The 26,526-nt window shown below is 42.1% G+C and overlaps 2 protein-coding genes across 5 annotated transcripts; one reads left to right on the forward strand and one right to left on the reverse strand.

Annotated features, from left to right (window-relative positions):
• Positions 1–1,125: 1,125 nt before the first annotated feature.
• Positions 1,126–13,804, forward strand: AK3 (adenylate kinase 3). 4 transcript variants are annotated; one of them, XM_049795176.1, is made up of 6 exons: positions 1,329–1,419; positions 4,624–4,735; positions 5,695–5,814; positions 9,439–9,611; positions 12,029–12,147; positions 13,447–13,804. In XM_049795176.1, exons 3-6 carry the CDS (start codon positions 5,754–5,756, stop codon positions 13,568–13,570), a joined length of 477 nt encoding a protein of 158 aa, XP_049651133.1. In that variant the 5' UTR covers positions 1,329–1,419; positions 4,624–4,735; positions 5,695–5,753; the 3' UTR covers positions 13,571–13,804. The 4 variants fall into 4 exon arrangements, 3 of the variants coding, with proteins under 3 accessions (XP_049651131.1, XP_049651133.1, XP_049651132.1); XM_049795175.1 differs by lacking the exon at positions 1,329–1,419 and adding an exon at positions 1,596–1,721; XR_007505075.1 differs by lacking the exons at positions 4,624–4,735; positions 13,447–13,804 and adding an exon at positions 10,759–10,902 and having other exon boundaries at positions 1,126–1,419; positions 12,029–12,137.
• Positions 13,805–13,863: 59 nt separating this feature from the next.
• CDC37L1 (cell division cycle 37 like 1, HSP90 cochaperone) lies at positions 13,864–24,979 on the reverse strand. The gene is made up of 7 exons (XM_049795173.1): positions 24,817–24,979; positions 23,086–23,367; positions 21,579–21,669; positions 19,387–19,502; positions 18,964–19,086; positions 17,941–18,096; positions 13,864–17,096 (listed from the first exon to the last, which is right to left on the reverse strand). Exons 1-7 carry the CDS (start codon positions 24,925–24,927, stop codon positions 16,995–16,997), a joined length of 981 nt encoding a protein of 326 aa, XP_049651130.1. The 5' UTR covers positions 24,928–24,979; the 3' UTR covers positions 13,864–16,994.
• Between the last annotated feature and the right edge of the window lie 1,547 nt (positions 24,980–26,526).

Consider the following 26,526-nt stretch of genomic DNA (forward strand, 5'->3'; position numbering starts at 1 on the left):
CAGTGGGATTATTTTAGCAGTCCTCTGCAGAGTTTTTCCCAGCTGCTCAACAGTGCATGTAGAGAGGCTGAACCTCAGGTTCCCTCTTTAACAGGCAGATAAATTATTTCTGCTTTTTATACATGGTGTCTTTGGAGATAAGGGTTAATGATCTCTCTGACAAATCTAGTTATTTGTTGCATATTTATTTAATATAATCTTCCATTTTTCCACAGGTTTGCTTTAGGGAGACTCAGATGTTCTCTACACCTTTTGTGGACTTCCACCTTTCAGAAGTCTGTGAAGTGTGCAGCTTAAAAGGAACAGTATGTCTTCTAACATTTAAAGGGCTTTTTGTTGCCAAATTTTGTTTAAGACTGTGCTATTTTGGCAGACTGAGATGTTGCCCTGGGAATATCCATGAAGCCCTGAACGTTTCATTCTTCCTGTCCTACTGCATTTAGAATAAAGGTATTACTGCGTTCAGTTATGGAGGTTCACATTACTCAGTGTAGTAAGATTTATGCTCATACCAAGATTTCCATGCTAAGCCAGTGCCTTCCTACTTAATTGTTAAGGTGATTTATTTTGTCAGCTAGGCAGCTTTTGAGCTATATTCCTGTTTTCATACTGTTGTTAAGTACCATACGTCCATTTGTCTCGTTTTCTTCCTGCTGTTGCAAGTCTCTTGTAAAACCATTGAAATTAAAAAAGGTTTTAAAGCGGAAAGCTGAATTTCATTCATGTTTTGGGTTTAGCCCTGCTTTCTGTGAGATCACTTTTTCACTGCAGCCCTTCTAGCTCACAGTGGTCGAGACCCACCAGCGTGTGTCCAGAAAAGCCACAGCATGTGAGAGAGAGCCAGGCAACGAGCCCTGTGTCCCCTCAGTCTGGGGAATCCTCACGACAGCTCAGGAGGGAGAGTGGGAACCTGCTAGGGCAGGGACTGAGGGCCCCGGGGGCAGCCGAAACGGGGCTCCTGGGCAGAGGGGCTGCGAGGAGGTTTGTCAGGGCCAGTTAGAGCAGTGACGCCCTACCATGCTTTACCTTCTAAAATGCGATTTCCTTATTATCCGCCCCCCCCCCCCCCCCGGTGCTTTTACGTAAAGGATCTTCCCTTCCTGCCCCTGACTGACAGCCAGAAAAGCTGCCACTGGTCCTCCCCGGGAGGACCGGCCTCGGCTCCAACCCCCTCCGCCGTCTTCCTCCTCCCCCTGCCCGCTCCTACGGAAGGCGGCCGAGGCCGTGCTCCTCCCCAGTCCCCTGCCCGCAGTAAGAGCCGCAGCAGCAGCATGGTGGTGCCGCCGCTGCTGCGCGTCGTCATCATGGGGCCACCGGGTTCCGGGAAAGGCACCGTCTCCTCTCGGATTATCAAACATTTCGGGATGAAGCACCTCTCCAGCGGCGACCTCCTGAGGGACAACATGCAGAAGAAGACAGGTGGGAACGATTCGGGGCGCGGCGAGGGGGGGGAATCGTCCCCGCCGCTGCCCCCCCCCCTCCCCCCTCCGGCCCACGCAGGAACCGGCCCCACGCCGGTCCTTCCGCTCCGCCGGTCCTTCCCCTCCACGTCCGGGAAGTCCCTGGGGACACTGCTGCTCCCCAGTCCCACCAATATGTGCTCCCCGCCCCGGAGGTTGGGCGTCTTCACGGCAGCTCTGCCTGGAGGCCAGAGGCCACCGAGATGGGCCTTGAGGCTTCAGCCGAGGATCCTCTAAAAGCTGTCACTTGGCATCCTCTTTGTAAGCGTGAACCGGGCTTATCTGGTTTTGGTTTTTTGTTTCGTTTTGTTTTGTGGTGGGTGTTTTTTTTCCGGGCGCTTTCCTTGTTGTTTTGTAAGACATACCTAATCCTTAACTCCTCTCTTGAAAGGGAAAAATATGAATGTTTTTCATACAGGTGGGGCAACAGGAGGGGTTCTGGGCAATCAGACTTTTTCAGATCTCCATGAGATGGCTAGAAGTAGAGGCACCTAGAGTTACCAGCTATTCCAAAATTAGAAGGCCTTTTCCGGAACTGGCAGGCATAACTGTAGTGCTGCTTTCCAAAAACAACGGGCAAAATTTTCAAACTGCTTACCTTGCACTTTTCCAATTATTATTACCCTACGACAAGTTCATACTGTGCTTAGGTTTCAGCATGGTCTGTGTTTGCATACAGAGTTGCTTGTATTAGGTAATGATGTGCATTACATTTACTATATGGTCGTAACTTGACCTCTGTCTCTCTGCTGAGATGCCACAACCCCTCTGGCGGGTTTTTGCGATGATGAAAGGTCCCCTCCTGACTGCCGCATCTGCTTTTCTTCACTGTGGGGTTGAAAACCTTGTAAGAACCATTTCAGGTTGCATGTGATGAAGTGAGGGTATTGTTATTTCCAGCACTTTGAAGCTGCAGAGGACTGCAAGTATTTCTGCAATGTTATGGCTAGGTAACCAAAGCTAGGTTTTGGAAGCTTATAAGCATGTTTGAAATTGAAAAATTATCGGTATTATGAAATCAGTTGTGATGTGATGTGATTTCCACATCTCTTTTCACACAAATTCTGTTTGCTCTCGAAGAACAATGACTTTGGCTTAGTTGACTGACTTTACTACAGTTGATAACTACAAGTTAAATATTTGCTAGAGCACCACCTGTGCAGGCGTATCTGATCACATTCATGCTTTTCCTGTCCGATTGCGCAAGCATAAATTTTTATTTACAAAGTGTCACAAAAACAAAATTGTTGCTGTTAAGAACTTTCAGTGTAAGTAAGACCTAAGTGAGAAAGGAAGGTGTTGCAGAAGATTAAGGATAATAGATTATTTACTAAATACTTCAGGTTTTGTGCTGTTTTCAATATGTCTTGGAAGCAAGATCAAAGACCACCAAAATCAAGCTGAAGGGTGCCTGAGAAGAGGAAATTGCAAGTGGAAATATCCCATTGCTTGATTTAAGGAGGCAGCCATGAAGTAGTGGAAAGAAAAGTGATTTGGCAAAAGTGTTCTAGGTGGGTTGGACAGATGAAAGAATGTGAAGGAGAACCAAGATGTGAAATGAAAGTGTAACAGATGTGTTAAACCTTGAATGTGAGGAGAGGAGCCAGTGGAGGGTGTAAGAGATGATGAGGTTTGCTCTGAATTAGCTAGCGTAGAAGTTATAGGAATCTGCTACAGAGTTTTTCATTCACTAATTAACCCAGATGAAGTTCTGTTAATTTTACTGAAAGTAAGTCACTCATTGCAGAAATGGTCTCCAAAGGATTGAGATTAACACCGAGGTAGCAGGGGTGCGTAGTATGCTGAAGGAGGGAGAGAGACTGAGAGGCAACTCGGAGAGCTTTGACGAGTTTAGTTGAGGCAAAGATTTTATAAGTTTTGATTATAATAGAAGAGTCCTACAATTCCAAATTCTTTGGGAACTGTGTTAGGCTAAGTTGGGCAGTTAAAACACTTGGAAAATTAAATATAATTAACAACAGTTACATGGTGCCATTTTTAGCATTTGCTGTCTTGTGAAAATGGACTTTGTCTGTTGAAGAGTCCTGTTGAACATGTGAGTGCCCTTAGCAATTTGCAGTTATTACTACATTCTGCTGCTTTGGAGAGTGGACAGTCCGTGACCACCTCTCTAGTGCTAAGCAACCTGTTGTCTGAATGTGGCTAGAGCTTGTTTGCTGTAATGTGGTTAGGACATGCCAATCGTTTGCAGTACATGAAACATGGATACCTGTTATCGCCTAGACAGGAAAGAAACCCATGTTGCTTTTAATTCCAAAGATTGCCATGCCTGTAGTGGTTTCAGACCCAAGCTGAAAAAAACCAGAACAAAATAAAAACAACAAAACCTCACAAAACCCCACCTGCAACAACAAGGGGAGGAAGAAAGAAAAAAAAAAAAAAAAAAGGCAGCTATGGTCTAGTATACAAACTTTTCATCCTAACATACAACTATTTGGGTACGGTTGTGCCTTATTTTTTCTTCTGTAATAGTGACTTTCTAAGGGACCTGAGGTTTGTAGAGAGAGGCAGGCAGCATGTTTCCAGCTCTGTTGGTCTAATAATAGGACCTTACAGCTTGCCATACTCCAAACCACTCTGGGTCCAAAAGCTCATCTGTCTTTCCAATGGTTAGTACCCTTCTCTGTCAACCTTGCCTTGCACATATTCTTAGATCATTGTGGCTAGAGCAATGTTTCAGTGTAAATCAGTAACAGATCCAAGCATCAAGTACACATTAAACTATCCAGACATAATTTATTCCTCCTCCCAGCCTGCTTTTGCAGGGTACATAGTTCAAAGTGCACTCACTAGAATAGTGAAAGAGGTATGACTTGCTGACCTCAAAGAAGGGAGGTAGGGAGAAGAAGGGAGGTAGGGAAAAGAATAGACACTTTGTACCCAGGCAGACAGTCACCTTCTTTCCAGTTTGTCATGTGCTGGAGGACTCCAGCACCAGAGTCTGACTCTTTTCCACATTGTGAGGATTATTTGAAATGTGACCAAGGTGCATAGTGACTATTTCTAAATGGCCTTCAAACTTTTCAAAGCCTGACTCTAGATGTGAACATCCAATAAGGGGAAATTTTCCCTTTGTTACTTGCTTTTTTTTCAGCACCAAAGCGACTCTTTGCATTACTTCAGGACATCTATTGCTTTTCAGTTGCCTCGTCTGAAAAAGGGCCTCTGTACTATTGCACAATCCAATCCTGCATCGAGTGATGGGAGTGGCATTCTTCATTGCTTTCTGCTGAATGTGGTTATATCTTGTGTTGGTATGTCAGTCCATCCCATTTTCTCTTCTGTTTAGTTTACTGTACGTAGATCTGAATTGGCTGCAAGTAAAGGCTTCTGCAGATCCATAATAAAACCAATCTAGCTGCTGTCCTGGGTGACTTACATAATTGGGTAATTGTTTTATAAACAAAGGCCACGGAGACTTTGTGCTCTAGGACACAAGCCAGGCAAATTAATTTCTTCCCAGCTATACCCATGATCTGGGTGAAGTACGGTATGCTGCCACCTGTCATGTAGAAGCATGGTGTGATATCCAGAACTGTGATGCGTGGATGGCATTTTAGCGAGCCACTAGGCTAAATAACTGGTATTAAAGGTTAGTCAGTTCCATGGGAAAATACTAGTGTCTGTGTGCTCCCATAAATAGTTTACAACATCTATAAACATCCTCCTGTATCTCTAGAAATCGTAAAAATACGTTATCTGGCAAACGTGTCCCACTGCATACTGCTCTTTTAAATACCAAAGGCGTTTCTCTGCGTAGTGAAGTCATAAGTGAATAACTAGTCACTAAACTGAGAAAGTAACTTTCGTGACAGGAAATCTCGGGGCTGGTATCTTAATGAACTTTTATCCTTTACATTGCTTCTTTTGAAGACTCTTTTACCTAATGGCCTCTCCTGATTTTAGTTTTGGGGACCTAATACTTCAAATACTTACTAGTACTATTCAGAGGGTGTGGGGATAGAGGTGTGCTGAATACCCTCTTGTCATCCATGGAACTATAGACATGTCAAATTAATCTGATGCATATTTGCATGATCAGATCCTAACTGATCATCTGTTTTTGAATTTCAGCAAGCATACTGTCTGTCTTGTTTACAACTTTATGGTTCTGCGCCATCCTGATCAAAACAAATTTTTTGAGGGCTTGTGGGCTTTTTTTCGCTTGCTGGAGGTCAGAGATAGTGTAATGTGACTCCTTTTACTTTCACAGAAGTTGGAATCCTTGCCAAGTCCTACATTGATCAAGGGCGGCTTATTCCAGATGACATCATGACACGACTGATGCTGAATGAGCTAAAAGGTCTAGATCGGTACAACTGGCTGTTGGATGGTAAGTCAGCATATTGGATATCACTGCATATGGAGAGAAAATCTGCACTGGAAAGCTTGGAGTGCTTTGGTCGCTTGTGGTTAGCTACACTCCAGTAGCCATCCTTGAGTCGTGGTAACTGGACAGTATTTGTTGCCAGCTGCTTGTGAAATGTTCAGCAGCCAGTCTGCCCCAGGTTCTTTGGCTGTAAAATGCTTTGGGTGCATCCCACCTTCAGAGCTTTACAGGGATGTTTAATTCATGTTGAAAAGGGTAGTTCAACTCTCCAGTAAAATTTCAGAACTGGCAATTATGGTAATTCTTATGCTTTATTCCCCCTTTAAAATACACATGAGAAGTTGCTTTCTTTTAAAGCCTTTTCTTGTTAAAGTCCTTGGGGAATGGAACACTTTGAAGAATGGGGCTGAGGAATTCTTTAAATAGAAAGGTAGGTATGTGATGCAGCAACAAGGCAAGTATGGAAAGCAAGTTCTGCAGCAGTGCAGTGTGTAATAAATCACTAACAAAAACACTGCTTAAGTGCTCTAAAAGGTATCTTTCATTTGCTCTTTGGTTCTGTTCTCTAGAGTGAAATGTTCTGCAATTCTGCAGCGTAAGCTCATTGCTTCCGCATTCACAGTAGAAAGAAAATGCATTTGCCACTGTCTTCATGAACGGACTGGCTCGTTACCCCAGCCCATGGGAGTATAGTTGGGTGCGCAGCACAAAGATAGTGTCTAGGCTGCATGTGTGCTTTTTCGGATTCTAGTAACAACCTACCTCAGTAGAAAAAACTAAAAAGTTGTTGGTGTGGCTTTTTATTTAGAGGGAGTGAGAAATCCACAGTGCTTTCTGTCTCTTAGTGCTTTATTATAATTGCTTCCAGTACCGTGATCTGTTCTGGTGGCTTTAGTCACGGTTATGTTCCTCCTTAGTGAGGACAAAGGCTTAATTTCCACAGTGAACAGTACAATGAAACCTAACCAAAAAGGGAAAGAGCGGCAGATTTTTTTTTTCTTTAGTTCCAGGTCCTGTGTACACACAGTTCCAGCCTTCTGGATCTGGATGTGTAGCAGTATAGCTAGGCGCAGTGGCAACTCTTAACAGGAAGATGGCGTGGAGGCTGTAAGAGAATAAATCAATTTCTGCTGCATGTGAACATGCTGCCTTCTTTAAACTTTTGAAGCAGAAATTTTGTCTGCATCAGCATTTGTAATGAGACTCAGTGAATTACACTAGGGATAGCTCTGGCATAATTGGCTCTGTAGGAACAATACTGTTCTGTTGAAATATATTAAGCAGAAAGTCTTTAGATTGATAACTGCAACTCAGAACAAACAGCTGAGGTCAGCTAGGTCAAACTAAATATTGTTGCTGAACTTCTTGTATGCTTACTTAGCCAAATACCCATTTCCACTGCCTTATGATAGGCTGGCTTCTAGAGTCATAGCAGATGTAGCAGTCCAAGTCATATTGTGTGGGGGTATGATCTGCTTAGATTTATGTGCTGTATAATTGGGGCACTTTTCTCTGTGTTCCTGGATTCTTCATAATTCATCACATCTTTTAGATTATTTTTTTTCGTATCGAGAAAACACTGTATGCAGCTGTCCTGGTTTCAGCTGGGATAATTAATTTTCTTTGTAGTAGCTGGTACAGTGTGTTTTGGATTTAGTGTGAGAATAATGTTGATAACACACCGATGTCTTAGTTGTTGCTAAGCAGCACTTAGGATCTAAGTTAAGGATTTTTCAGTTTCCCATGCTCTGCCAGCAAGCAGATGTACAAGAAGCAGGGATGGAGCACGGCCAGGACAGCTGACCCAAACTAGCCAAAGGGATATTCCATATCGTAGAACATGATGCGCAGTATATAAACTGGGGGGACTTGGCCGGGAGGGGCGGATTGCTGCTCAGGCATCAGTCAGCAAGTGGCGAGCAATTGCACTGTGCATTACTTGTCTTTTCTTGTTTTTTGTTTTTCGTTTGGTTTTTTTTTTCATATATTTCTTTTCATTACTATTACTATTATATGTTGTTATTATTATTGTTAGTATTATATTTTATTTTACTTTAGTTATTAAATCATTCTTATGTCAACCCACAAGTTTTGCTTTTTTTTTTTTTTCCAATTCTCCTCCCCATCCCACTGGGAGGGGGGAGTGAGCAGCTGCGTGGTGCCAAGTTCCTGGCTGGGTTTAAACCACAACAGCAGCAAATGCTGGTTCAGTTTCAATGAAATGCTTTTGTAAAAGCACTTTAGTTTGTTGGGGAAGTTTCTCATTACTGTGTCCCAAAGCAAGCTCATTTTCCAGCTGCATAACTAAGATGTGTGGTGGCTGACTAGCTTGTCAATAGTAAGAAAGAACAGCAGTGCTGGAGTCCTAGCTTTCCCTCTGCTCATGACATTTAGAAGCACTTCCATGAGATAATGTGAATGTGAGAGAAATAGGATGAGGGCAGTTGATAACTGTGATGCAAACCAGGTACATCGGAATTGATGCACAAGCAAGAACTTAGTCTAAGTTAATCAACTCTTTCCTTTTGTGATGTGTTAGACAAGACACAGTAGCCTTAAGACCATAAAATGGTTTTTTTTTTCTGTTTTAAGGCTAGTTCCTGGCAAGTTCCTTACTCAGGCAATGGACTCATCAACCAATGTTACATAAGGAAGACTTTCTTAAGTTTGTATCTATCAGTACTTGCCTTTGTGGAGAAGTTTACTTGTATAGTATGATGAAAATGACAAGCTACTGAAGAACATGACACTGTGCAAGAGCTTTGTGGGTAGAGGTATTACTGCCGTGAATCAGTAGTGCGATAGCATGTTCTGCAGTACCTTTGACCGCTAAAGTTCTTGTGGTCAATTTTTCATTTTAAATTCTTTGTGGAGACCTTGGTTCTCTTGTTCTCTGTCGTGTGTCCTGTTCCCCCCCTGCCCTGCCTTAAGTTCCACTAGATTTCTCTAGTAGTAACATGTGCCTTTGAAGGCACGCTACTGGAGCCATAGAGTTCATGGGGCAAAATGCAGTGTCTTTTAAGTGAAGAGGGAGACTTCTGTTCAGCCCGAGTGTTCTCACAGTCATTGTCCCTGAGGATAGTTCGATACACTAGACTTTCCAGAACTCTTTCTAAAGCTACTGTTTTATGTAAAATTAATCCTGGACAGCTTCTGGTATATATATTGGGCTTACTGCAACTGAATAAAATAGGTTTGTAATGGTCATCTTCTTAAGCCAGACTTACCCAACTATGGAAGTAAGAGTTGTCACTAATGTTTCTAGGTTGTTCCAGACCTCTGAGTGAACTGCCTGTGGCTTTTATTGTTCAAAATGTGTACACAGTGCTTTTATTCAATATAGTGGTATGTAGTACATATAAGTACGGGGTCTTTTTGCATTTGTTACACTTTTGGGAAGATGATCAACTGAAATGAAGAAATGGAAGCTGGGAGGTGTTTAACAAGTTAAAAGTACCATGACACACTGAAAAATATTTGGAAAATCTGATGTCTCTTCAACCTTTAGAGTATGACGATGCTTTTTTTTTTTTCTGTCTCGCAATTATTTTCTGTAATGACTGAATCCAGGTAATTCTCGCTGTAACTCTGCCTTTGGATTTTTATGGAGTTGTTTCCTTTTAAAAGGTTTCCCCAGAACGGTTGCTCAGGCAGAAGCCCTGGATAAAGAATGTCAAATAGACACTGTGATTGACCTAGATGTGCCATTTGAGACCATAAAATGTCGGCTCACAGCACGTTGGATCCACCCTGCTAGTGGCAGAGTCTACAATCTTGAATTCAGTCCTCCCAAAGTCCAGGTAAGCAATACATGTCAGTGTTGGCACTAAATAAATGCTGCATTGCATTGGTAATTGCAGTAAAATACTGTTTGCATATGTTGTTGCAAAACACAGTAGCTCAGAAGAAAAAGGCTCATTTCATCTCTTAGAAGCACAGAAGCTTACTGGTAACAGTCTGCCTCTGAGAGTATGTTAGTGACCTGGTAGAAGCTCCAGCTGATGGGACACGTGTTTGTCCCCTGCAGAATGAAACACCATGGAGTTTAGTACGCTCTTGTTAAAGCTGTTCACTGATCTGGAATACTCTGTCTTGCACACTGGCATAGGAGTTGGGGGTGTTCTTAGCCTGTTCTGCAAGTTTGCAGCCTGTACAGTCCAAAATATAGTTTCCTTTTCCTTCCCCTTCCTCCAGAGGACTAATTTTTTGTATTTAGGAAGCACACCAAATCATCAGAGGAATCCACTTAGCACTTTCCCTGTGTTTATATTTAACCAGCGTGGGTATTTTCAAGGGAACTTTCAAGGGAACAGTTGTCATATTGCAAAATTAGATGTAGAAACTTGCCAATCAGGGAAGCTTCTCAACAGATCAAAGAGGTTATGGCTTGAGATATCCTAAAAAGGAGTGGTAAACTTGAAGATAATGATCATACATTGTTACTTTAAGATTTTTGAGGAACTCAGATTAGCATTAGTGCAACTCAACTTAAGCCGTATTTCATCCTTAACTCTAAATACCTGTTGTGGCATCACATTTCACCTGAAAGCCCTATTTAAGTTACATCAGAAGTATGGCAGGCCTTGTAGTTTTCGGACTTCAGTGTTGCAGGAAAAGAGGCCAGCTGAAATAGCAGTTAAGCACTGGAAGTGAGCAACTGGAAACACTGTATTATTTAAAATATGGTAGTTTAAGTCATGATTATTTTTAATTGCAGAAGAGCATAGGCAAGCTGCAACAGAGAATTATCAGACCTACCAAAGAGTGGGCTTCAGCTACAACAGCTTTGCTATTAGGAACACTCCACTCTACCTTCTACTAATAAGCAGGCATATCACAACATGTAGATTGCAATTTTTAAGTGAAATCATGGAATGGAGCTGAACAGCTGAAATACAGTTGTCTCTGTTATCTAACAGACCTGCAAAATGTTTACTTACTCAACAGAACCAAAAGATGATGGCTTTAGAGTTAATGCAAGGCTGAAGGCTCAATACTTGATAGATACAATGAAGGCACTAGGATGGCTGCCTGCACGGGTGCTAGAAAGGAACACTTGAGTGTTTTAAATTATTGTATTATGTAAACAAGGTAAGTTTGACCATATAAATCCATCTCTGGTATGATACAGATGTTCTGGAACAGATATTCTTCACACATTCCTGTCCTGGTTTTGGCTGGGATAGAGTTTACTTTCTTCCCAGTAGCTGGCATAGTGCCGTGTTTTGGGTTCAGTATGAGAAGAACTTCTGGAACAGAGAAGCTTACTGAACATTGACGGTTACTTATTTTCTGAAACTGCCAGAATGCAAGTAGGAAAGGAAAACATTTTTGTGGTCTAATTGGCTTTGTACTTGCAAGATCACTCATGTTTCCACTCCAAATGTCAAATTAAACTTGTCTTTAGGGAAAATAAAAATTCTTGAGGATTTAATTTATATGTATGAAGGAGCACTGAGTCACTTGTATCTGTGGTGGGTCATATTCTGTCCTTAGATGCACAATGATTCAAAGCACCTAAGAAGGAGCCAACTTTTATGCCACTAGCTAGTCCTTCATAAGATATGCCAGTGGTCAGCAATTTCTTCAGTCATTGCTGGTGTCAAGGCTTAAAAACTCTGTAATCACTTAAAACACTTAAGTAAATTGGAGGTAAAATGTGCAGTGAAGTAGGAGCTATCATAGTTCACACATTTGGTCCCTACCTCTGTTTACTGAAGCCTACAAAAACTTCAGCTGGCTCTTATGCCATTTTTTGTACAGCTGTTGCTAAATGATAACTCTTCCATTTTGTGACTTAAAACTAAAGGGCCATTAACTCCTTTTCCCGTTTCAGTATTCTCAGAGGTCCAGTTGGTCTCTTCTTGTTTCTTGTTGTGCAAGAACGTATTACCAATAATATTGTTTTCCCTCATATATGAAGGTTTTGTCTACATATTTCCTATATTCAATGAATGTTCCAGAGGACAAATCAGTCAAGTTACTAATGACCTGATGTTCATTGCAAATACTGAGAAAATAATTTTAACTGATGGACTGTTTTACTGGATAGTGTGCTTCTTATAATCCAGATAAGATATGGGCAGTAGCCTTTCTCTTTATAAGCAGAAATCTACACCTTAACTAACTGCAAACTGATCATAATTTAAAAAGAAAATTACACAAAACAAACAGAAATAAGAAATATACACTAGTGTTTGCTTTTAACCATAACTAGGGCATTGATGATATTACTGGAGAGCCACTTGTTCAGCGTGATGATGATAAGCCAGAGACAGTTACCAAGAGGCTGCAGGCTTATGATGCACAAACAAAACCTGTTCTAGAATATTATCGGTAAGTAGTAAAATCTATTCTTCCACATTCTAAAAGCCTCTTCCACATTAGCATAGAGAGGAACAGGTCTCTTCCGTTACAGAGATATTGCAACAGTCAATGTGGTATGAACAGCAGTGTATCTTTCATCAACTCAGTAAGAAATCAACCCAGTAAAATGAGTAAGTTTTCCATTGTTGTGTGAAACCTCTTCACGAGCCTGCTTAGCAGAAGAGCCTTTCACTAGAGCCATATTTGGCTTTACAAAGAGCACTATGCATTATTCAATACATTATAGTACTGTTCTGAGCAACATAGCTCTGGTTAGTAAGGTAACAGAGACAGATTCCTTTTTTTGGAAGATTTAACAGTATTTTCTCTTCTGGATGTGTAAGTAGAAGCCCTTCTAACAAGGGGTCCAGAAGTGATACGCAACAGAAAAACTGTTAATAAGGATTTGAAAGTGGCTGTTCTAAGAACAGGATTGTCACGGGCACAGCTAGCAAGACCCTTTCAGAATAAGTAGCCATTTGACCATACTGCCATTTGCAAATATCACAGTGGTAATATATAGATAATAGTAGGTCACCATGTAGAGTTTTGTAGTCTTATCTTGCCTAGACAAAGAAATCAGACTCTGACAACATCCTGAAGTGGCTGTCCTTCCTCTGTCTCCATATTCACCACCCTTCATTATGCTCTACCAAAACTGCTGAGTAGAAGACTAGAAGCTCTGTCTTTGGGGCGGTTAAGTTTTAAAGGAGTTTTTCTGGATTGACAATGATTTTCCTGACTTTGATAGTTTTCTAAAGTGAAAATGCCTCAAAGCACCACAGTAAGACATGGGCCTAAGATATTGTTATTACTGATAACAACATACTACACAGATATAACTAGCTACTAGAATTAATTCAGAATAACTCAATTGTGCCTGGTTCACTTGTTTGCTCTGATGCACTTTCTTTGATCCTTGAAGTGTAACTTTACAATACCTGGGTTAGTCACAGTTGTTTAGATGACTACTGTATAGCATGTGCTATATGACTGCATTGCTGCTTCTTATTTTTACACTTAATAGTTTGTTATTAAGTACTCTGTGGACAGCTGTCAGTTTTGTGAACTGATGTGGCCAATAGCTCACTCTTTGAAGAACACAGTAATGCATGTCCACGCTGCACTCCCAATGTTATGGCTGTTCTCGGATGTTAAATCACATGCATGTTTACATACTCCTGTCAGAGCAATCTTAAACCGAGGTGGTGATCTTGGAACAATTAAACAATTTGACTTTTGTAATGCTTTCTTGCTTTTCTTCCTTAGGGAAAAAGGGTTATTGAAATCCTTCTCTGGAACAGAAACTAATAAGATCTGGCCACATATCTATGCTTTTCTCCAAACCAAGTTGCCAGATGTGAGCCAGAAAGATGCTGCCACTCCCAGGTGAAAATAGGTCTAACTTCTGCTCATCTGTCATAGCTCACACTTGATTACATGAGATTCAGCAATCAAGGATTTCTCTTAAGTAGTCCACCAGACCGATCAATAATTACAAGTCTAACGTTGTCATTAACTTACATTATGATAAAACTTTGTTGCCTGTAGTTCTCACTTTAATGCTGTATTTTTTTTATATTAAATATACCTAATTTTTATAATATAGTAACTGACTTCAACAAAAGCAGCTACTCTTATGTTTCTTATTCAGAAAATATTTATGTTTGCAAATATTGACTGGTGAACGAAACACATTGCAGAATACAACATAATTACAAAGCACAAAGATTGATTTACTCATGAAATGTAGTGTGAAGCAATGACAAGAACATGAAAGCATGTTTCTTGAATATGTGATTAGTTGGGGCCAGCCAGAAGCTGTGGGAACCATGACCACCACTCTGTAGAAAGACATTTCAGACCAGAACTGGCATACATATAGATTGATCTTACGGACAACAGTCACCTTCTTTTAGCTTTGCTTGCAGAGATAGTAGTTGAACTTTTTGCTGGGCTTAAATTACCCTTTACACTTGCTTGGATGATTGGCCTTATTACCATGTTTATATTTCTGCCCTCAGAGCAGCTATCTTGCAGGCATGAGAAATGGAATTTCAATGATGTGCAACACATTTGGTAAAGCCTCTGTCTTTGTGCAGCTGTGTAAGACTTTATTAGTAAAAAGACAGCAGGTACTGAACAGATTGAGTGTAATCCAGTAAGTTGGTAGCTAGCTGATCTTGACTAGTGAATGTCTTTTCTACTACCTTTGGAAAAAAAAAACCCACCTGCTTATTGATGCCAGTGCCAGGACTCCCAGTGATCAAATTATTAACATTGTCGTATTACTGTAGCAAGTTTTATTGTAGCAACTGGACTGGTTTTCACCAGTTCATACAACTAATTCATTTCTCTGACCAGCTCTTGTATTTATTTATTCTCTAGCTAACTGGAGTTACAAACCTCCACAGGCCACACCTTATAACAGTCTAGGTAATGCAGACATTGCTATTTTTCAGTGAACTCCCCTGGCCTTTTTTATGCTCACCAGATTGAGAGTTTCAAGAAGAGTCAGCAAAACCTGAGGAACAAAACTCCATCTAGGCAACATCTGAAGTAGCTGCATCCTACTAGTGCAGATCCCAATCTCCTTTTGCAGTGACTGTAAACAACTACAGAGCTGTGGTGCTGACATACCTCAGACTACATTTGCATGTGTAGTTGTAGCATTATCAATATTGAGACACATTTGAGTCTAAAAAAGATGGTCATTGTAGAATTTGTAAAGCTTTCCCATTACTATAAATGAACAATATGGGCAGCAACTATCACTGCAAGCAGCTCTCCTTACATTTTAAAGAAAGCTTACCAAAAGGCTGACCACTTGTGCTTTCATCTTCAGAAATGCCTATATGGAGGCTGTAGATTGAGTTTAGAGCTACACTTTAAAAGAGTCACGATTAGAAAACAGTAGCTACCACATTACAGTGAGAAGCCCTGATGTGCTGCTTCTATTTATACATTTTGATTTCAAGAAAAAGCAGCTATGCTTGGTTTTTTGCCAGCCTATGTAAGTTGCAGTTAGCCAGAAGGAAAAGGGGGAGGGAACCTCCTTATGATTTGACACTTACTCCCACACGATCCAATTGTAGCCCCTTAGAAACTTTAAAAATAACTTTCAGTATATCAGAGGTTGCTAGATCAATGTGGCTCTACTACTAAGGGTAGCAATTGCAAGTGACTGTGCTACCTTGCTCTTACTATCCTTGTACAAAACATTCAGTTAAAAAACAACCTGAAGTTACTAGTTTCCCTTAATAATTAGCTAATTGAGGAGGCAGTGTTTACTTACCCTCTCTGGAGTATGTCAAACTTAAAAAAATTACTACTGAAGCTGGTTATCTCTCATTAGCATCTGGGACAGAGCTGCTGCTTGTTCCTTTATCCTCTGTCTGCAGAAAAACTGCCAGAGAACTCAAGGCACACAAAAAGTTACTGCTGTCAGTGGATCTGGAGTTCCTGCTTTTGCTACTGCATTTGTATTAACACTCACTCTGGTATATACTGCAAACTTAGACTCTTTCCTATCTCTGCTATAGCCAAACTGAAAATTACTGGATCTCATCTCAGCACAGCTTTCACCTGAATTAGCAACTGCATGTAGACTGTGTTGATCAAACTGTTGAAACTAGATACTTTCCAGACCTTGCATACAATCAGAACAATACAGTAAAGGACAGAGTTTGTACCGATACCATTATTTGAGACAGGAGCTGTCTTCACTGGAGTCTTCCAACTGCAGTATACATTTTTATAAACAGAGATGCTGTAATAGCAGCAGGTTAGAAAAGCACAGTAGAATTTTGGATTGCAGATGTTCTGTGGAAGGCCTTGTCTAGAAACAGTATTTGGATTTCCAGCTCCTCAAACAGGAAGCTTTTAATGATTTTCCACTTTAATTAGTTGAGTTACCAATATAAGAAACCCACTCTAGTTTCATAGTATATGAAATACCTTCCAAACCTCACATGACACCTGACCCTATATGAACTGTGACAAAGCTTTTTGTTTAAACTGAAGTCTTAACCTAACCCTTGTACCTCAAGTTCCCTCTATCTCCTCCATCAAATACTTCTCCCCATAATAAGACTTGGTTTAAAAAAAGTCTCAAGTTAGCCTTAGGAACAAGAAGAGAGTCAGACTCTCAGAAATCATACAACCCAGCACTCATATGTAGACAAGTGTTGCTTACATTTTAGGACAAAACCAAGTTATATTTAATGAAAGCACAGTGTAACATTTAAATCCCCTTAGTAGAGGTAGAAAGCCAGTGTTTTAATCTAACCCATACTGATACCAGATATTGATTTATTGCTATTAGTGACAACTAAATTTGAGAGCTTATAATGTCAGCAAGGTAGCATGATTACAGTTGTGATCTCCAATATTCATAGAGTAAAACATGTCCACAGCTGTAGTAAGACAATAGCAGATTCTACCAAGAATCTACCACTTCTTGTAAACATTGTATTTGTGCAGATATTTTTTTTTTCATACTTTAATTTCTAAAAGTCATGAAAGGCAAGGTTAGTAGCAGAAAACACATCCAGTTTCACATTCGGCAATATGAGAACCCTGCCCTTCAAGAACAACCAAAAACCTAGCAGCACATTTGCAAACAGTATTACAAGGTTTTCTGAATTACCCACCCTTCAAAATCTCTTCCCCCCGAAACCAAACAACAACAACAACAAAAATCTGACACGAAAAATAAAGTGCAGTACCCAGAAAGATAAGTGTCAAGAAAAAATAGCCATGTTTGTTTCTTTGGGGAGAGAAAAAAAAAAGAGTACTTGGCCTCAGCCTTAAGAGTACTACACTGTATCCATCATTTTGGATTCTTCTTCATCTCTTTGCATCACAGAGTTTGCACTGCAGACATCTGTGTTCATGGAACCTTGTAGATCCCCTGTGTTCTGCAACAGATGAAAAATTGACATCTTAACTCTGTTAACTGTATATATGGAGGAATAGAGACAGAGATAGAAACAGAGATTTTTAGCTTAAGTTGGACTCTCCGTGTTGTCCATCTTAAGATGAGACAAGTTTACAATAGTAAGGAAATAAGCTCTAAAAAATTCATCAACCAATATTTTCTCACTGTGTCAAGAATTCTTTAAATTTGCTGGCATAGCTTGTATTTGGTCTTGGTGTTTCTAGCACTTGACTGCACATTTACTAGAATTAAGCTGTTGGATCTTACTTGAGAGGTACTTTAATCAAATTATTTCAAATAAGTAGTTTTAATTGTGACTCCTTCCCTAATACCTAATTTTTTTACAATCTTTAAGTTGCTTCTTCATTCCAGAATGTGGCCATCACTAGTACTGTAACAAAAGACTTAAGTACACTCAGTTTCCTTTTATTACAACAGGAGACTTTCCTTAGTCTTGACTTACCTGAATGATCCCATGAATAGGATCAGTCATTTTACACTGAAACCTCATTTCACTGCTTGTGCTAAATGCTGTGAATACAATTCTAGCATCTGATCAGTTTTATGATGCAGTGTTTATTTTAAGCACAAAAATGTAAGGGCACTGAACTAACATGCTTTTGACCTTATGCTGATGCTTTCTGAATTCCAGCAAGTAAAAAGAAAGCCCATATATGCCTTGCATATTGATAATACTGTACATTATATCCTGAGCACTAGCAGTTATAGGAATAATCCTCTTTATATTTCAGAGAGGTATGGCTTCTCAAGGCAGGACCTAATCCTACTTTAGTTAAATTATTTTCTAGAAATAATAAGCCTACCTGTGAAAAAGATATCAGCTCTCCCACAAGACCAGGATTAACACTGAGATCACGTAGTAACATAGTTTGAAAGCCATGCGATTGTGACCAGATTCTCACTCTCGTCTTGAATGCCTCAAGTTCATTTTTAAAAGCCTCAAAATAACCTTCCCCAGCCTGCAAAGAGAAAAATGAAATATTTGCACTTCAGCCAGATTTAGTTTTGAATTGTAAGCATACACAGTGCTGAAAAAACCCCATGCAGTAATGCATGTTATAACCTTTGGGGAATAACAAGAATAATGTTAGTCAATTTAAAATGAAATTTCAGGTAGCTTTCTTTAAGACAATCTGTAGTATTTATATGTAGAAGCAAACTAACTGATTTATCTAAGGACATGTAAAAATAAATCTAGTTTTAGCCTTTCCAACTCAGAAGCCAGTACCCTTAGAAGAACAGGTGCTTGTTGTAACACTGGTCAAAAGCAAAGCACAAGCTGACTTGCACTTTAACTGAACTCCTTTAGGCAATATTGAGGTCCATCAGTCTTGAATAACTGAATACACTCTACAGCAAACCACAGTTTCAGTCTTCCCGCATTTCTCCTGCATAGCTCTGGATTGCTCCATTTCAGTAATGAGAAAGGGACACTACTTTGGGCCGCACTGTGAACTGCAGATGAAATGGAAAGTTGTGATAATACGTACACTGTGAAAACACAGGTGTAATTGGACAAAATCAGTCCTTAAACTGGTCTGTTTGCTGTTGTTACTTACGTTACTACTTGTGTATAACACCCCTGCTGTCCCCCTGCTGTATCTTGCTTTTCCCCTGGGATAAGCAAAATCCCTAAAACTTTCATTTTCAGAATTGGAATTACAACAAAATATTCTGTCTACAAAAGAACTGCTAACAAAACACTGCCATAAGCCTAAGTCAGTCAATAAAATACTTAGCCTCTTATGGTTAGGAAGAAACCTCTAGAACACTGGTCCCTTGTACAGCATCAAGTGTTTCTCCCATCATTACCCAAATTGACTTACTTTGGCTTTTTGGAAAAAGAGACGAAAACAGCCTCTTGGATCCATATTGCAGCTTCTGGCAATTTCTATAATAAACTGCATTACAACTGCCTGGTGTGCTACTTGCTCCATCAGAGCTCTTTTCTGAAAAAAAGTTCAAGTTATGATTTAAAGATACTGCCTGTGATTATATTTCTAAAATTCAGCATAATTTCCTTTTGGTCTAGTTCCTCAGCAGATGAGAACTCATGCTTACAGAAGCAAGGGGACTGATAATTAGCTATAACTACACATGTAAGTGACAATGCACTATATACAGTTTTTCTTCACATAAAGTAGAGAGAGGGTGGGCAGAACAGTTAAACAGCTAATCAAGTTGGTCAGCTTTTCTATAGTGCAAGTGGGAAACTATGCTTTCAAACGATTTAAACATCTTCTTCCTACCTGTTCAGCTTCTAGATGAAAACACCACAACATGAGATATCTAGATGTTTCTTCACATACAAGATATGGGTGATCAGACAAAAATCTTTGACTATCATCCCATCTGCTCAGCATACCTAGTAAGAAAAACATGGTTAAGATATTCTAAATGGTTAAATGATTAATGCAGCAAGGAAGTTACTTGCATTGATACCCCAGCATATACTAACACCTTTGCAATTTACTAACCTCAGAATGATAGCACACAACTAAATTTGGGGGTTTTATTTATACATCTAACCAATGCTGGAAGAGCATTACCAGAAAGTATAATCAGACTTTGAAGATACTAAAAGTAGATTTTAACAGTCACAATTTTTAATGCATCTCTAGCATCGTTAATAAGTTATTTTAAATCAATTCTATATATAGGTACCTATTAGTTACATCAAATAGTTTAAAAAGTTTATGGATAGAGATTTACATTCAGTGATTCTGATAAACAAATCCTCTAAATGTATGTAAATAAGAATGCAAAGAAAGTGTAATCTGTAAAAAATTATTCCAACACAATTTGCTAGGTTTTTAGGAAATTTGAATTTAATTACAGGAACAGCTTGATCTCAAAAACCAAAGCCACATCAGTATTGGAAGGTTAACTAGAAGATTGAATTGTGATAGCATGAAGCTATCTTCATGTAAAGAGTGTAAAAATCAGAACTCGATTCTCAGACCACTTCTTAAAATCGTCCTTCATGTATCACTGACAACCAAGTCATTACTGGGAACAGGTACCAGATGTACAGCTTTAGCCATCCATCAGCATATAATTATAACTGGGCTAAAGATAATTCAGTGGTAATGACCTAAAATAATCTTAATTCTAGCAAACAAATGCCCGAAAGAGAAAGCAATGGCTAATATTTCTTTCAGCTGTTTTCAAGAGAGCTATTCCATGCAAGTTCTTTATTGCTTGGAAGCCAGAGCGGGATCCAGAAACAGAACTCGTACAATACGGCTAGCCAAGTCCACACTGCTCCTTGGCAGCAGCTAGCACAGAACAGGAGAGTTGAAAGAACATCAGTGTACTGTCCCTTTTTGCAATGGATTTACATATTTTGAATTAAAACAACATGGCTTTGAATTTAGCAGGTAAGAAAAAATTGATGATCTGTAATAAGGTTCCTTCTGTAACAGCTTAATCTGAATTTAGACAAAGTAATTTTGCCCAACTGCTAGCCAGGAAGCCTGCAAGAAAGCATCTTTTTTTTCTGCTGACATGCACAGCAGGGGAGATGTCTTCTGATTCTACTGTCATTACACTTAGCAGTTAAAGTATTTGAAAGAACTTGTGCCTGTCACTGCTATTTGCATATTCTGACAATGTTGTGCCTCAGCTTGGTACTTGCAAGGCTTGCTAAGGTTAACAGGGCTAGAAACCCTTTCTTTAGAACAGTTTAAGATCCTTACAAGCCAAATAGCTTAGTAAAAACAAGCTTGTACGAAGAATTTGATTTTGCAAAGTCAGTCCTGTTGATTGTTCTGGTATTCCACGTATGGCTGTACTATACCATAGTCTGAAATCAGTCAGTAACTAAGAATGGAAAGCACTTCAGAGAACCATCAAAATTTCAGATTACTTTACAAGATCAGCTTTGTGCTTAATTGGGTTCAACAATTATCACAGAGCTAAAGTGACACCTAGTGGATAATTAAATATAATTTTAAGAAACACAATTCCATGCACACATACTCTCACCTGGTGTTTACAGACATTTCCCTTTAATCAGTCATTACCGTTGTAGCTTAATAGCCGCCAGAAAAGAAACATTTATCAAAATGAGACAGCTATGGACAATCCCATGCACTTTTATACACACAATTTACATTGTCATGAATGTCCCTGCCTTTCCTACTGAACTGCAAAAAAAGTTGCTAGAACTTTAGTTTGCAGGGCTTAGGCTCATTTGCATATTAATTCTTAATTATTATTTTTTTTAAATTTAAGTCCTTATTGGTCATAGGAACTAAGAAGCTTCTACAGTTTACACCTTATTTCGCTTTGAAATTATTATCTGTCCTGATAAAATAAAGCTAAACAGTCTGTTAACCAGGTCTTTCATTTGTTAACATTCATTCTGTACAATAAGAACTGAACCTACACAAATTCTGTAGAAGTCTGAACTGCAAAATGATGGAAAAAGCACACTCACCAAAGTGTCTAATCTTTTGTTCATGTTTTTGCATAAGTGGTTCAGACTCATCTTCATCTTCTCTTTCTTTTCTTTTTTGATTAATAAGACTCTGAGGAAGAGAAAAATTGTACTATCACAGAAACTCCAGGCATACATTTTGTGACATATAGCAGTATTATATTTTAATGTTACTATTTAAAGGGCTATGTTCTAATTTTAGTGTCGCACCATATACTTGAGAAGGTTTTCTTTAAAAAAGTGCATTACCTCATAAGTTTCAAAGTCTCATTATAGTCTACTGACCAAAGAACACTGAGAAACTTCTGTCCTCATGTAGGAACTTGCTGATCCGTCAGCAATGAGAATTATGTACATTGCAGCCTGGATGCAGCTAAATCAGTAAAATGAAGAGATGTGCCAGCTGTTCAAATTAAATTGTAAAGTGAAAGCTGAGATCCTACTATAAAAAAAGTTTGTGCTAAATAATATGTATTACAGTAGTCATTACTAGAGGCAAACTAACAGTTCTACATTTTAAGACTTTGGCACTCAGTAGAGAAGCACACTTTTCATGTGAAGAAACTATTGTTCAGCGCCATTTGGCAACACTTGCACTACACAGAATCACAGAGTGGTTTGGGTTGGAAGGGACATTTAAAGATCATTTAGTTCCAACCCTCCCTGCTGTGTGCAGAGCCAACTTTCACTACATCAGGTTGTTCAAAGCCCCATCCTACCTGACATTGTACACTTCCAGGGATGGGGCGTCCACAACTTCTCTGGGCAACCTGTTCCAGGGTTTCACCACCCTCATCATAAAAAAAATTCTTCCTTATATCCAATCTAAACCTACCCTCTTTCAGTTTAAAACCATTGTCCCTTGTCCTATCACTACAGTCTGTAATTAAAAAAAAAAAAAAAGGCTTCTATCTTTCTTACAAGCCCCCCTTTAAGTATTTAAATGCCACAATAAGGGCTCACCAGCACCTTCTCTTCTCCAGGCTGAACAACGCCAACTCTCTCAGCCTTTCTTCACAGGAGAGGTGTTCCATCCCTCCGACCGTTTTCATGGCCCTCCCTCTGGACCTGCTTCAACAGGTCCATGTCTTTCTTGTACTGGGGACCCCAGAGCTCGATGCAGTACTCCAGGTAGGGTCTCACAAGAGTGGAGTAGAGGGGAAGAATCACCTCCCTTGACCTGCTAGCCATGCTGCCTTTTATGCAACCCAGGATACAACTGGCTTTCTGTGCTACAAGTGCACATTGCTGGCTCATATCAAATACTCAGATGACCCATGCAAGTTTTGACCTGCACTTCTGGTAGAGAAACATCATCCAGATTTGTAGTACAAGTGCAGCTTGCTCCCTTTCCTGAGGCAAAGACAGATGCCACCTCCCCCACCACCCCACCCCATTTAAGATATACTGTGGTTTTGTGCTGTACGGCACACAGAAGACACTCAAGACAAGTGGAACGTAAAAAAAGACTAACACTTGTTTTCACGCACACTGACATGGGTCATACCTTATTAAATACCTCCTTACTAACAGGAGGTGTGTTCCATAGATTCAGTCTTTCCCTCTGCTTTAGTGCTTCTTCTTTTCTTCTCCACTCTTCCTCTCTCTGTCTCAGCTCTGCAGCTTCAGTCTTTGCTCTAGCAGACTCCTGATCGCGGGATTCTGAATTATGCAGTGCTAAGCTACCTAGTTTTTGCTGGGCTTCTGCTAGGTTCCACGTGTATTCCACAGAGTGCTTCACAAACTCTCTTTCTTTTTGGCAGGCTAATTCAACCTCTTGGTCGTATGTCTGTGAGGAAAATCAGGCATGCTATTTATGGAGGGAAAATTGTCAGTTTAGTTTGTATTGGAGCAGACAGGCCTAGATCTCAAATATAATGGACCTGGAAGTCACCTTAGATATGCAGCATTATATTCGCAGGAGTGATGAAACATGGTATTGTATTGCTAGATGTTTTTTTAGAAAGAGATTTCTAATTCAAGCTATCTTAAGTGCATTTACAAAATCATGGATCATGTACTGCTATTAGTAATAGTCTCCAGACTGCAAAAATACTTTTGACACAGCTGAGACCCCTCTGGCTATCTTTGGGCTGCAATGCTACCGACAGCCAAGTGTGAGAATACTCTGAATACATACTTCTGAGAAGAAAGTATCAGTTTTGTGATGTCAGATCACAACAGTAAAGGAACTGGTCCTGCCTGCATTCCAGTATGGATTAGTACCTAACAGATGGCCAACATCTTCCCTTGAACTGGCAGTAAAAGTGGAATTTAAGTTACGAAGTGGCTGAGGCCCAGCACAAGCATATGCTCCTTTTGGTCAAATCTGTTGAGGAGGTCACCACTCATAGCTGGGAGAATGACCTCTTAAGCAACAGTGCTTGTATTGCCTCCAGGTGTGTGCTGGGTATTCACTCACAGTAACTTAAGAAATTATCCTCTAAATTATATGCCTGCTTTCCCACCAGGAGTGGGGGAAAAAAACATTCCTATGCATTAGTTCCTCAGCCTTCCAGTGCCCTATTATTAAATTTGTGGTGCCGATAAGTTGCTAAAGATTATCTGAAGGAAACTTTAAGGCGGGTACATCAAAGTTCTTGGGCCAACTTTGTCTGGGAATCGCAGCCTCTTGTTTTTCTTTTTTTAATAGCAAGATAATAATTTCTCTGTTGGGAAATTGATGTAACAGCAGCTTATTGGAAGAACGCGCAGAATTCCTGACAAGGTACTTGCAAAACGGCGACTTGCCCTAGCCAGCAGAAGAACACACTGCTTATGTATCCGCTTTTTAGACATTAAGAATGCCAGGATAACTTCAAGCCAGCTCCCTCCGCATCACTCCTCAAGCGCGGAACTGTTACCCACGGGCAGTGGCAGGCGTCACGCACCCACCCCACCACCCCGCGGCGGCGGCGGCGGCAGCGCATCTGCCCCTCCGGGCGCACTCGGGCCCGGCGGAGCGGCCCCGAAGGGGAGCGAACTCTCCCGCACACCCCCGCCCCGACACGCACGGGGCTCCGCGGCGACCCCCGTCCTTCCGCGGCCCCCTCCCCGCAGCGGGCTGGGGCTGCGGCCGCGGGGCAGCCCCGCCGCCCGCGACACCGAGCCGCTCCGCGCCGGCCGGGGCAGGGGGGAGCTGCGCCACCGGAGGCGGGAAGCGGCGCGAGGCACCGGGGCGGCTGGGGGTGGCGGGGGGGGGGGGGGGGGGGCGGGGGGGGGCGGGCCGCGGGTGTACCTGCGCTTCCAGCGGACGCTGACGGGAGTCGGGAGCCCGTCTCCGCTCCTGGTCGTCCTCCTCCTGCGACGGAGGGCCGCCGTCCCGCGACCGCGGGAGCCACAGCGCCATCCCCACCTCTCCCACCCCCGCCGGTCGCCGTTCCCCGCCGCCCACTGCGCTTGCACACCTCGACGGAAGTGAGGCGGAGCGCCACTTCCGCAACCTAAGAGCTCCGCCGAGCTCCCGCCCCCGGCGTCATGGGGCGGGGCCTGTGCCAGCCGCGCCGGGCCGGGCCGGGCCGGGGGGGGGCCTGCCCCTGCCCCCGGCGGTGCCGCTGCCGCCCCCGCCCCGGCCCGCCCCCGGCGCCCGCCACACACACACACACCCACACACACACACACCCGCAAGGCCCGGCCGCCGGTAGCGCGCGTTGGCCAGCGGTTGTGGCGCCGCGGCGCTCCCGCCTGTCCCTGCTCGGAGTACCGTGTGTCGGGCCTCTTCCGTGCCGGCGGAGGGCCGGCCACCTCCCTCGAGGCTGCCGCAGGACGCTGACAAATTATGCGTGTATACATATACATATACATATATATATATATATATATATATAAGAAAAATAGATGTGTTTCGAAAGAAAGGAAAAGGCGGCGCGTCCGCGGGTGCGTGCGCGGGGGCCGGCGCGCGCCCGGCGCTGCCAGGCGCCGCCGTGAGGGGCGCCGCCAGGCGCGCGGCCAGCGAGAGCGCCGCCGCCCGAGGGGGCGGGGCCGGGCCGGGCCGGGCCGGGCCGCGCGCAGCGGGCGACCGCCGGGGCGCCGCGATCGCCGTGGCAACGTGGGTCGGGTCGGGCCGGGTCGGGCCGGGTCGGGTCGCCATCCCGCCCCGGCCCCGAGTCCCAGGTGCCGCTGAAGGTTGTCGTCGAGCTGCAGGTCCGCAGAGCAGGGTGTCCGGGGAGGGAGGGAGGAGTAGCGGCGGGTCGCCCCAGACAGCCGGTGCGGGGGGAGGTGGAATCTCGTCACCGCCGTTATTCCGGGACCCGGAGGCGCCTCACCATACGACACGGCGACACATACATGAACAGATGCGCACCCGCATACCGTGCGTGTGCGTGCGTCCGTGCACGCGTGTCCTGTGAATACTTGGGTGCCTGCATCCGTGACCGCGCCTTCGGTTCTAAGAGCTCCTGGGGGCCTGTCTTGGTTTTTGACGGCTTGGTTCCCATCTGGGAATGGAAGTTCGTGTACAATGAGGCCATACCTTTGCAGTCAGAATACCCCTGTGAAGATTAAAACGTGCCCTTGTTGTAGCCATGGTGTCTCATCCGTGGAGTTACGTAGCTCTTCCTCCAAACGGGAGGCACTGGCTGGTTCTTTGGGGCCGCAGGCGTGAAGTCTCCTAGACAGAGTATGCAAGGAAAAAGTTAGATTGAATGCAGGGTTTTTCTTGCTGTGTGACATTTATTTAATGAAGGGGATTACTGCTGTTGTGCAAACGGATGGTAGTTAATATGTTGCTCATAGCAGGTCTCCTCATCAGATATAAGAAAAAAAAAACCCAAATGGTGGTTTTCACTCGTTCATTTCCTTGTAAGTATCAACCGCGCAATGCTAAGGTCTGTGAAATGAGTCCCTGTTACACGAGGTGATAAAAAAGAAAAGACCAAAATATGAAATGCATGAACTCCCTACTATAGACCTGAATCTGGCACCCTTTTGAGATTATCAGTAATAAAGC

Source organism: Accipiter gentilis, chromosome Z (genome assembly GCF_929443795.1).
Source record: "Accipiter gentilis chromosome Z, bAccGen1.1, whole genome shotgun sequence".
Taxonomy (NCBI): domain Eukaryota; kingdom Metazoa; phylum Chordata; class Aves; order Accipitriformes; family Accipitridae; genus Astur; species Astur gentilis.